Source organism: Chiloscyllium punctatum, chromosome 37, assembly GCF_047496795.1.
Source record: "Chiloscyllium punctatum isolate Juve2018m chromosome 37, sChiPun1.3, whole genome shotgun sequence".
In the NCBI taxonomy this organism is placed as follows: Eukaryota; Metazoa; Chordata; class Chondrichthyes; order Orectolobiformes; family Hemiscylliidae; genus Chiloscyllium; species Chiloscyllium punctatum.
The window spans coordinates 2,117,309-2,129,666 of record NC_092775.1 but is presented as its reverse complement, the minus strand read 5'-3'; the positions used below and the strand labels follow the sequence as shown (position 1 = coordinate 2,129,666).

At 41.9% G+C, this 12,358-nt stretch overlaps 1 protein-coding gene across 6 annotated transcripts in view; it reads left to right on the top strand.

Annotated features, from left to right (window-relative positions):
- The window catches only part of chd6 (chromodomain helicase DNA binding protein 6), a 255,925-nt gene that overhangs the window by 165,747 nt on the left and 77,820 nt on the right, over nt 1-12,358 (top strand). For all 6 annotated transcript variants that reach the window (XM_072556108.1, XM_072556107.1, XM_072556109.1 and 3 more), the window contains 5 exons: nt 937-1,192; nt 4,509-4,719; nt 8,938-9,133; nt 10,643-10,807; nt 11,662-11,841. In XM_072556108.1, the coding sequence (XP_072412209.1) occupies nt 937-1,192; nt 4,509-4,719; nt 8,938-9,133; nt 10,643-10,807; nt 11,662-11,841 (1,008 nt within the window). The remainder of the gene's footprint in view (nt 1-936; nt 1,193-4,508; nt 4,720-8,937; nt 9,134-10,642; nt 10,808-11,661; nt 11,842-12,358) is intronic.

The window sequence follows — 12,358 nt, the reverse complement described above, 5'->3', positions numbered from 1 at the left end:
CCTTAATGGTCTGACTCTAATATTGAGTCATGAAGGCTGCAGGGTCCTCAGCTGCTGTGCTTTGCTTTTCCCTAGTTGGATTCAGTGTCAAGGTCAATAATCTGAGAACCTGAAAACCACCAGCTACATCTTTCACTCCAGACGTTGTCATGATACAAGCTGCTTTCAGCACAGCCAACCTATTTTCACCTATTTATCAGCTTTTCCCCTTCCATGGCTTGTCTTTGTTGATACCTGTGTTTGCCGCTCTCACACTAATACTTTTTTCCGCCCCCCATCCCCCTCTCTGTTTTTGTTTCAGCTTTGCAGCATCCACATTCTATGTTGTATTTGAAAGTCTGAAACCCAGATTTGAACTGCTACTTTAAACCGATGTCAGTGCTGTTGTCGAGCAGTTACCTTTTCTCCCAAGTACAGCTTTTGTCATTGTGGCTGTTCAAAAGTATCTGATCTAGTTTTAGCAAAAGATTACCACATAGTTCCACTTTACCTTCTAATTGTGGAACAAAAATGACTAATAATGAAAATCCTATTTGCTGGGGTTTTTTCCCCCAAATAAAACTAATTTTGTGGCACTCAATAAGATTTCTGGTCCTAATAAAGTATCAATGTTAAAATGAAAATACGCTAAACAGGCTGACTTTAAAGACAGACTCCCTGTACAGGCTTTTAGAACCCAGACCATCGTTACTAAATCAACACCCTATCCTGACTGTACTTTTTAAAGATGTGTAATCATGACTTTTTCCTGCATTCTGTCATTGTCCCTTGAATTGGTTTTCTCAGTTCCACTCATTGTTGATGCCGCTTGAAATTTTCTTCAGTTTCTTCAACTCAAATGGTAAATGGTCTTTGTGCGAATTTGAGATTCACCTCTTGTCCCAAACTGGCTTCTGCTGACTATATCCTTATCTTGGTCTTTTCCTCCTGTGACAGGTGAAGAAACTGCAGGCAGTGCTGAAACCCATGATGCTTCGAAGACTGAAGGATGATGTGGAAAAAAACCTGGCTCCGAAGGAGGAGACCATCATTGAGGTGGAACTAACCAACATTCAGAAAAAGTACTACAGGGCCATCCTTGAGAGAAACTTCTCCTTCTTAGCGAAAGGAGCTAACCAGGCCAACATGCCAAACCTGCTGAATACCATGATGGAACTGAGAAAGTGTTGTAACCATCCCTACCTGATCAATGGTGAGTTCAGTGGATTACACTCCATTTTATAGTATCAGTGTTTCTCATCTGCATGTTCAAGTCCTTCCATAACCTCAGCCCTTCCCATCTTCATAATCACCTCCCTCCTCTTAACCTTCCTGCGATCTTAGCGCAATTCCAATTCTGGTTTCTTTCTCTGGTCAGAAAGTTAATTAGAAAAATATCTATATCCTTGGATTGAAATAAATGGTGTTCTCACAAGCAAAGTGACTAGATTGGGGTGGCTAAGAAAGGTGATGATATTCCTAACTCCCTATGTAAGTGAGCAGTCAAATTCCATGATTTGATAATATTAAATAAAATTATCCTGTGTGTGCTTAAATTTATGCTAACAACCAATTTAAGATTGTCATTCAGGCCCACATTATGGCACACTTTCGTGTACTGCAAGTTGCAAATATAATAATACACAGGACCCTGTCCTTTGCAGATGGAAAAAACATTTATTCAAATTGTACCTGTTCCAACTTAACAACAAGGAGGACAGTCATTCTCTAGTTCATTCCTCAGGACAATATCTGATTAGTGAGACTTAGCTTTGTCTGGTTTAAATTTAAACAAAGGTTAGCAGTTACTTGTACTAAAATTTAACTGGTGCCTTCTCCATAATATGCCTCTTATGGAGTCCACTTACCAACCAGTCAGCCTGCTTTTCTTGCAAAGTGTAGAGTAAATAACGGAAAGTGAAGTGGAAAAGTTTGGAGAAGGAGAGAAAGTGTGATAGAAGTATGCACAGCTGATCAGAGTTCCTGGAGATATATAAAAAGGAAAAGAATTAAGAGTGAGCAATGGTCCTATGGAAAGTGAGTCTACAGGAATAAGAAGTGAAAATGAGTTGCCTGATGAATTGAACAAGTATTTTTCATTGGTCTTCATTCTCCAGGATGTACATACTCACCCAGAGATAGCTATAAATCACAAAATAGAAGTGAGGGTGAAGCTGAAGAAAATTACAGTCACCAGATAAGTGGTGCTGAGCAAAATGTTGGAGCTGCAGCCTAACAAGTCTCTGTGTCCTTTAGGACTAGTGAGATATTTGATGTGTTTGCTCTAATTTTCCAGAATTCAATGGATTCTAGAAAGGTTCTTTATAATTGACAAAAGCAAATGTAACTCCTTTATTCAAAAAGGGAGTGAGACAGAAAACAATAAACTAAAGGCCTGTTAGCTTAACACTTGTTTTGGGAAAAAATATTAGAAGCCATTATTAAAACAGATATTATAGCACAGCGTTTAGAACAATTCAGGATATTCAGATCGAGTCAACATGGTCCTGTGAAAAGAAAAACATGTTTAACCAATTTGTTGGAGTTCTTTAGAAGTAAGCTGTGCTGTGAAGAAACTGCTGGATGTACTGTACTTAGACTTTTGAAAAAGCATTTGATAAGGCAACATAAATTAGTTAATAAAATTATTTCAAAAAGTAAAGACTCATTGTGTAAGGGATTGACATTGATAGAAGATTAGTAGACAAAAAGGATAGAAGGCATGAATAGAACATTTTCATGGTAGGCGGGAAGTAATGAGTGGTAGGCCACAGGGATTAGTGTCAAGGCATCAATATTCGACAGTTTGTATAAATGATTTGGATGAAGGGACCAAAGGTAAGACTGCTAACTTTGGTGACATGCAGATAGGAAAGTAAATTGTAAGAAAGTATGAGGAATTTACAAAGGGATATAGATAGGTTAAGCTAGTTGGTAAATATAGAATCATTGAGATGTACAGACCCTTCAGTCCAATTCATCCATGTCCACCAGATATCCTAAATTAATCTAGTCCCATAATCCCTCTAAACCCTTCCTATTCAAATGTCCATCCACAAGCCTTTTAATTGTTGTAATTCTAATCGTTTCCACCACCACCTCTGGCAACACATTCCATACACGCACCACCTTCTATATGAAAAAATTGCCCCTCAGGTCTTTTTTAAATCTTTCCTCTCTCACCTTAAACTTATGCCCTCTAGCTTTGGACCCCACTACCCTGGGGGAAAGACTTTGACCATTCACTCTATCCATGTTCCTCATGATTTTATAATATCTGGCAAACAAGTATAATTTGTAAAAATGTGGAATTGTCCATTTAGCAAGAAGAATAAAAAAGAAGCCTGTTAACTAAATGGTGAGAGATTGCAGATCTCTGAGATGCAGAGGAATCTAGATGTTGTTGTGTATAAATTGCAAAAAGCTAGTATGCAGTTACAGTAGGTAATTAGGAAAGCTCATAAAATGTTCTCATTCATTGTAAGGGGAAGTGAACAATAAAATAGGGAAATTATACTTCAGTTGCACAGGGTGCTGGTGAGACTGCGCCTGGAGCACTATGTACAGTGTTGATCACTTTATTTAAGGAAGGAAATAAATGGAGGCAGTTCAGAGAAGGCTTACTATACTATTCCTGGACAGATTGTCATTATAAAGAAATGTTGGATTGTATCTGGTGAAGTTTAGAAGAGTAAGAGGTGATTTGATGAAAATATATAAGATCCTGAGTGGCTTTGCAGGATGCCTGTGGAAAGGATGGTTCCTCTTGGGAGAGAATTTAGAACTCGTGGCCATATTAAAATAAGGGTTCACCTTTTGAAGATTCAGATGGGAGAAATGGTTTACGCAATACTGCTTTCATATCCCCCAATGGGGTAAGAAATGGTTCTCGCTCCTGATTGCTTTAAAGAACTCTGGGGATGTGAGATGCTGTGAATGTCAGGAGACATTCAGATCTGGAGCAATTATGATGCTCATCAGGCAACATATCTACTAACATTAGCTGCCCATATGAGTAATGGTTACTTAGTTGAAGGTTAAGGAGAGATTTAACCAAGCTGTTCACAATCATTAGTGGAAATTGTTTGTGGGTGTTAACCAGAAGGCATAGTTTTAAGGTGATCAGCACAAGGACCAGAGAGCAGATGGTGTGAATTTTTCCTAAACCAAGTAAGGGTGATCTGGAAAGCACAACTTGAAAAGATGGTGGAAGCAGATTCAATGATCACGTTTCAAAGGGAATTGAATAATAGTTGAAAAGGAAATGGTTATAGAGGTTGCAGACAAAGTGCAAGGAAGTGAAATGAATTAAAATCTCTCACAATCACCCAGAACTTGTATTATGGTCTGAATTCTGAACTCAGTCCTGAGGAGTCTGTATGAGCCATTGCTTTCAGCAGAGAAGAGTGACTACTGTGGAAGAGAGAAGGAGCAAAAAGAAAAATGTGAATGTAGGATTAGATTCCTGGAGTAGATTTCTTTACCACAGTAAGGTGTTTAATCCGAATTTGGATTTTGATTCCTGGTAGGTGCCGAAGAGAAAATCTTGGATGAGTTCCGTGAAGTGCACAATCCTGATGCTCCTGATTTTCAGCTGCAGGCCATGATTCAAGCAGCGGGTAAATTGGTGCTGATCGACAAACTGTTGCCCAAACTGATTGCTGGTGGGCACAAGGTGCTGATCTTCTCTCAGATGGTGCGCTGCCTGGATATATTAGAAGATTACCTCATTCACAGACGGTGAGAACCTCTCTAAAAGCTGGGCCCAAGCTTTCACCTCTCTAATTGGCATTGCTTAAACATTTTAAAAATGGATACCATGAAGAATTATTCTGAACGGCTGGTGATCTAGACTAAAATGAATCCTTTTTCTTTAGTTTTGAAATTACAAGTGTTCTCCATTCTTTTCAAATATTGTGATAGTAGCTCCCTTCCTGATCTCGTGACTAAAGGCACTAAATGACTCTGATCAAATTTAATACCTAGTTTTAGAACATAGAACAATACAGCGCAGAACAGGCCCTTTGGCCCTCGATGTTGCACCGACCTGTGAACTATTCTCAGCTCATCCCCCTACACTATCCCAAAATCATCCATGTGCTTATCTAAGTATTGTTTAAATCTCCCTAATGTGGCTGAGTTAACTACATTAGCAAGGAGGGCATTCCACACCCTTATCACTCTCTGAGTAAAGAACCTGCCTCTGACATCTGTCTTAAATCTATCACCCCTCGATTTGTAGTTGTGCTTTCTCATACAAGCTGACGTCATCATCCTAGGAAAAAGACTTTCACTGTCTGTCCTATCTAATCCTCTGATCATCTTGTATGTCTCTGTCAAATCCCCCCTTAGCCTTCTTCTTTCCAATGAGAACTAGACTCAAGTCTCTCAGCCTTTCCTCATAAGACCTTCCCTCCAGACCAGGCAACATCCTGGTAAATCTCCCCTGCACCTTTTTCAATGCTTCCACATCCTTCCTGAAATATGGCTACCAGAACTGTACACAATATTCCAAGTGTGGCTGCACTAGTGTTTTGTATAGTTGCAGCATGACATTGCGGCTCTGGAACACAATCCCTTTACAAATGAAACCTAACACACTGTATGCCTTCTTAACAGCACTATTAACCTGGGTGGCAACTTTCAGGGATCTATGTACATGGACTCCAAGATCCCTCTGCACATCCACACTACCAAGAATCTTTCCATTGACCCAGTGCTCTGCCTTCCTGTTATTCTTCCCAAAGTGAATCACCTCACATTTAGCTGCATTGAACTCCATTTGACACCTCTCAGTTAATTCTGCAGTTTATCCAAGTCCCCCTGCAACCTGCAACATGCAACGTTCTTCCACAATGTCCACTAGTCCACCGACTTTAGTGTCGTCTGCAAATTTACTAATCCATCCACCTATGCCTGTGTCTAAAATGACAAGCAGCAGTGGTCCCAAAACAGATCCTTGTGGAACACCACGAGTAATGGGACTCCAGGCTGAATATTTTCTATCAACCACCACTCGCTGCCTTCTTTCAGAAAGCCAGTTTCTAATCCAAACTGCTAAATCACCTCAATTCCATGCCTCTGCATTTTCTCCAACACCCTACCGTGTGGAACCTTATCAAAGGCATTACTGAAGTCCATGTATACCACATCAACTGCCCTACCCTCATCCACATGCTTGGTCACCTTCTCAAAAAACTCAATGAGGTTTGTGAGACATGACCTGCCCTTGACGAAACCATGTTGACTATCTGAAATCAACTTGTTGCTTGCTAGGTGATTATAAATCTTATCTCTTATAATCCTTTCCAAAACCTTTCCTACAACAGAAGTAAGGCTCACTGGTCTATAATTACCTGGATCATCTCTACTGCCCTTCTTGAACATTTGCAATCCTCCAGCCCTCTGGTATCAAACCTGTAGACAATGATGACTCGAATATCAAAGCTAAAGGCTCTGCTATCTCCGCCTTAGCTTCCCACAGAAACCTCGGGTAAATCCCACCTGGCCCAGGGGACTTGTCTACTTTTACTCCTTCTAGGATTGATAACACCTGTTTGTAACTAACCTTGATCTTTTCTAGTCTAATATCTCGTACCTCATTCTTCTCCTCAACAATATTCTCCTTTTCCTGAGTGAAAACTGATGAGAAATGTTCGTTTAGCACCTCTCCAATCTCCACAGGGTCCATACACTTTCCCACTTCTGTCTTTGACTCGCCCTATTCCTACCCTAGTCATCCTTTTATTCCTCACGCACCTATAGAAAGCTTTAGGGTTCTCTTTTATTCTATTTGCTAAAGACCGCTCGTGTCCTCTCTTTGCTCTTCTTAACTCTCTCTTTAAATTCTTCCTAGCTGATCTGTAACTCTCCATCGCCTCATCTGAACCATCTTGCCTCATCAACACATAGCCTCCTTCTTCTTCGTAACGAGAGATGCAATTTCTGTAGTAAACCACAGTTCCCTGACCTTATCACTTCCTCCCTGCCTGACAGGGACATACCTATCCAGGACACACAATATCTGTTCCTTAAACCAGCTCCACATTTCCATTGTCTGCATTCCCTGCATTTTGCTACCCCATTCTATGCATCCTAATTCCTGCCTAATCGCATTATAATTGCCCTTCTCACATCTCTAACTCTTGACCTGTGGCATGTACCTATCCCTTTCCATCGCTAAACTAAACATAACTGAATTATGGTCACTCTCTCCAAAGTGCTCACCTACAACTAAATCAAACACCTGGCCTGGTTCATTACCAAGTACCAGATCCAGTGTGACCTCCCCTCTTGTCGGCCCTTCGACATACTGTGTCAGGAAACCCTCCTATACACATTGGACAAAAACTGATTCATCCGATGTACTAGAGCTATAACATTTCCAGTCAATGTTGGGGAAGTTAAAGTCCCCCATAATGACCACCCTGTTCCTTTCACTCCTACTCAGAATAGTTTTGTTAATCCTCTCTTCCACCTCTCTGAAACTCTGTGGAGGCCTATAAAAAACTCCAAGCAGGGTGACTTCTCCTCTCCTGTTTCTAACCTCAGCCCACACTACCTCAGAAGACGAGTCCTCATCAAAAATTCTCTCAGCCACTGTTATACTATCTTTGACTAACAAGGCCACGCCTCCCCCTCTTTTACCGCCTTGCTGTTTTTAATGAAAGATCTAAACCCTGGAACCTGCAACATCCATTCCTCACCCTGCTCTATCCATGTCTCCGAAATGGCCACAACATTGAAGTCCCAGGTACTTATACGTGCTGCAAGCTCAACTACCTTATTTTGGATACTTCTGGCTTTGAAGTGGACAGTCTTCAAACCACTTTGCTGTCTGCCTACACATTTCTGTGACCCTGAAATCTTGTCCCTGTCCTTCCTACTTTCATCCTCCTGTGCACTGGAACTACACCTCAGGTTCCCACCCCCCTACTGAGCTAGTTTAAACCCACCCGAATAGAACCAGCAAATTTCCCACCCAGGATATTAGTACCCCTCTGGTTCAAGTGAAGACCATCCTGTTTGTGGAGGTCCCACCTTCCCCAGAATGAGCCCCAATTATCCAAGAACCAGAAACCCTCCCTCCTGCACCATCCTTGCAACCACGTGTTTAGCTGATATCTCTCCCTATTCCTTACCTCCCTATCACATGGCACGGGTAGCAAATCGGAGATAACAATTCTGTTTGTTCTAGCTCTCAGCTTCGACACTAGCTCCCTGAAATCCTGCCTTACATCCCTATCCCTCTTTCCACCTATGTCATTGGTACCTACATGGACAACGACTTGAGTTTGGTCACACTCCCCCTTCAGAAACCTAAAGATACGATACATCACGGACTCTGGCACCTGGGAGGCAACACACCAACCGTGAGTCTCGTTCGCTCCCAACAAACCTTCTATCTGAGCCTCTAACTATCAAGTCCCCAATGACTAACACTCTCCTCCTTTCCCTCCTTCCCTTCTGTGCAACAGGGACAGGCTCTGTGCCAGAGACCTGGGCCCCACTGCATACCTCTGGTAAGTCGTCCCCCTTAACAGTATCCAAAATGGTATACATGTTTTTCAGGGGAACGACCACAGGGGATCCTCCACTGACTTTTTTTTTCCCCCTTTCGAACAGTCACCCAGCTTTCTTCACCTCACTACAATGAACGCTAGTCTTTTCTGGGCTAGAGGAAAGAACAATAATCAGCTGGTATCTATTCTCAATGACTGGCCAGTCATTCCCACTGGTTGTACATTGACCCAGCAATGATAAAGGAAATGATAAGTAGCCAAGTCAGAATGTTGCATGCTGCTCTTGCAGGAGCTGTTGAAGCAACCTTGGTAAGTTGCTGCAATACATTCATCCAGCTGTTGTTATAGACAGCACGTGGAATGAATCAAACACCTTCATTGATGTTCCATACTCATTAGTTTAAATATCCAGTCATTGTCTGTTTTAAATGTTTAGGTACACCTATGAACGCATTGATGGCAGAGTAAGGGGGAACCTGAGGCAGGCTGCAATCGACCGCTTTTCCAAACCAGACTCTGACCGCTTTGTGTTTCTGCTGTGCACCAGAGCCGGAGGCCTTGGTATCAATCTTACTGCAGCAGACACTTGTATCATCTTTGATTCGGATTGGAACCCACAGAATGACCTGCAGGTGAGTCTTACAGTGAGCAGCACAGTGCATGTTCCTTCACTGGTAGTGGTGATAATTGATCTGCTCTTGTACTCTGCTTCTAGTAATAATCCTCACAAAGCATTTTTTAAGCTTAATGTATCTCGCCTCTAAGTTAGTTGTGGTCTTTAAGGATTTCCAATAGATTTTCTTCCTGTAAATGCTTTAAAATAGTTGATAAAGGAGTTAAAAATCACACAACACCAGGTTATAGTCCAACAGGTTCATTTGGAAGCACCAGCTTTTGGAGCGCTGCTCCTTCAACACAACCACCTGATGAAGGAGCAGTGCTCTGAATGTTAGTACTTCCAATTAAACCTGTTGGACTATAACCTGGTGTTGTGTGATTTTTAACTTTGTACACCCCATCCAACACTGACTTCTCCAAATCTTGATAAAGGATGAATACTAATTGAGAATTCTTTGAATCACATGAACAAAAGAGAAATAATCAGACTAATTATTGTGAGGGATGAAGAGTTGTGATATGGGCTTGTTCGTGACAAGGCAAGTTGCTATTACTGTTTTACAGATTAAAATCAACAAGGAAAACAGAAAATGCTGGAAATACTCAGCTGGTCAGACAGCCTCTGTAGAGAAAGAAACCAAACTGATGTTTCAGGTTGATGACCTTTACCCAAACGGGAGAAACTAAAAGTTTAATAGGTTATAAGGAAGTAAAGAGCTCATAGAGTTCAGAAAATTGGGAACTCAAAGGTTATTGGGCCCTGTGGGCTGGGAGGGGCAGTTACATCACGTCTTGACAAGTTCTAGGTAGGGGTGATGGCATGTGTAGCCTCTTGGATTGGGGCATGTTGCTGTCACTTTGCGACATGACCAAGGTGGGCAGCAGCTCTGGAAAGGGATCTGATGTGTGTATGTAGGGGCCAGTGTTTCCTTATGCAAGCATTGAGAGTTTGCATGATCAGCATACAGATGCATGTCCATCCAGTTACAAAGGTTGCTTCTGCGCACACACATCAAAGATCCACAGAGTGGCAGGAAAAATGAGAGAGAATGTAGGTGTGGGCTCTCTGATGAGGACCTTGACAGAGGTGTGACATGGGAAGTCTGAAATGTAGACTCCTGTAGATCTAATATCTTTAAGGGATTTTAAGAGACTCTGAGCCTATCCATTGATGTAAGCCTTCCTTTGATCTCTAGCAATCAAACTGGGCAGGCTTATTGTCAAGCAGACTGCAGCACGGATCACATCACTCCTTTAATTTACTCTAATTTTAAAGCTCCAGTCCAAAACTCTAATAATCTTACGCTGGCCTGGAACAATATTTTTTTAAAGAAAAGTTCTGTTCCTGTAAATACAATGAAATGAAGAAATGTTAGAACAGAGGGTGACCCTACAGTTCTTGGTACTGTATGTTCCATCCATTGAATAACTTGTCTCACTTCCCCCATTGTATTTGGTGATTCAAAAGTTCTGTATATAGCAGATATCTACCACATAGACTCAGTCCTTTTCAACATTTCCAGGCTCAGGCCCGTTGTCACCGGATAGGACAGAATAAAGCAGTTCAGGTGTATCGACTAATAACTCGGAACTCATATGAGCGAGAGATGTTCGACAAAGCCAGTCTCAAGCTGGGTCTCGACAGAGCTGTGCTGCAAGCGATGAATCGCAAAGGAAACACTAATGGGGTAAGGTAACCTACTACATGACTGAAATCTCAACTTGCTCATGTTGTTTTGGTAAGCATTTGTGATATGCTTGCTGAGGTGGGACCGGTTCGGAGACTGGAATGGATTTCTGTTTCAAGGGCCTGTTATTCCAGGCCAAATACAGCATAGGCTAGACTTCTCACTTTGCTGTCCCCATCAAACACACTCAGAACAGGTACAGCATGGAGTTAGATGCAGAATAAAGTCCTCTCGAAACTGTCCCCATCAAAAACTCCAAGGACAGGTACAGCACGGAATTAGCTACAGAGGAACCTTGATTATCCAAACATCACAGGCAGGAAATATTTTGTCTGGATAATCGAGGTTCCACTGTACAGAGTAAAACCCTCTCAAAAACACTCGCAGAACATATGCAGAGTGTGAAAGCAGTTTCCCATTACCTTTTTGCTCAATACCTTACACTAAATTACATTATCACTGATTCCAGAGTAGTTTTGAGCTTCTGGGGTCAGCACATCCATTTACTTGTTCTCTTGGCCCCAGAAAATGAAGATATGGATGAGAAACATAAGCTAAAGAAAAGCTGCTTCTTGTAGCATTCTTCCACACCTGTTTCACCCTGTTTCTGGCTTTCAAATAGCTCCCTTGGGTAGTCAGGACCGTTTAAGTTTTTTTCACAGTATGTGGGTGTCTCTAGCAAAGCCAGCATCTAGATTGATGGCATTAATTGTGGTGTAGACATGCAGAGGGCTGTTAGCGAGGGAGTTCAAGGCTATCACCCTATGATGCTGAAGAAGTGATGAAATATGTCCAAATCAGGTTGCAGTAGGTTGTGACTATCACACTGGAAACCTTGGTGTCTCCCTGTGCAGGTGCAGCCATTGTCTAAGATCGAAGTGGAAGATTTGCTTCGTAAAGGAGCGTATGGAGCCCTGATGGACGAGGAAGATGAAGGATCAAAGTTTTGTGAAGAGGACATTGATCAGATATTACTTCGTCGAACTCGCACCATCACCATTGAATCAGAAGGGAAGGGGTCTACATTTGCAAAGGTTGGTAGCTGCTGTCTGTCACAGCTTTACACATCCCACTCAAAGCACTTGCTCCTTTTCTCTCAGAGGATGATTAAGCTACTCATGATCACAGTATGCCCTATTCATGGATTCTGCAGTTAGTGGCTTGTCAGCCAAGAAGTAGTAGTATGTTCTAACTGCTGGTGTTATTGGAAGAAATCACAGTCAACTGTTTGTGCTGCATCAGACGCATTGCACATCACATGACCTTTGAACCATGTAGAACAGAAAACGTGTTAAGTTTAATCTTGGTGTCTCGCTGTGCTGACTTCAACAGAGATGCCTAAGGGTTCTCTAATGTAGCTCTAACTTGTAGTTTGGAGATGGTGAGGAAGTAAGTCAGCCACAGTTCCAGCTCCTGATCTCAGCAATGATTTGTGCTGGGAAGTGCCCTGCAGTGGGTATTGGATGGATGGGCTCAGCTGCTATGTTCTCTCTCCAAATCCCCACCATTGAATGATTTGCTGACACTTACTGTGAGAGATATGGGGAGAAG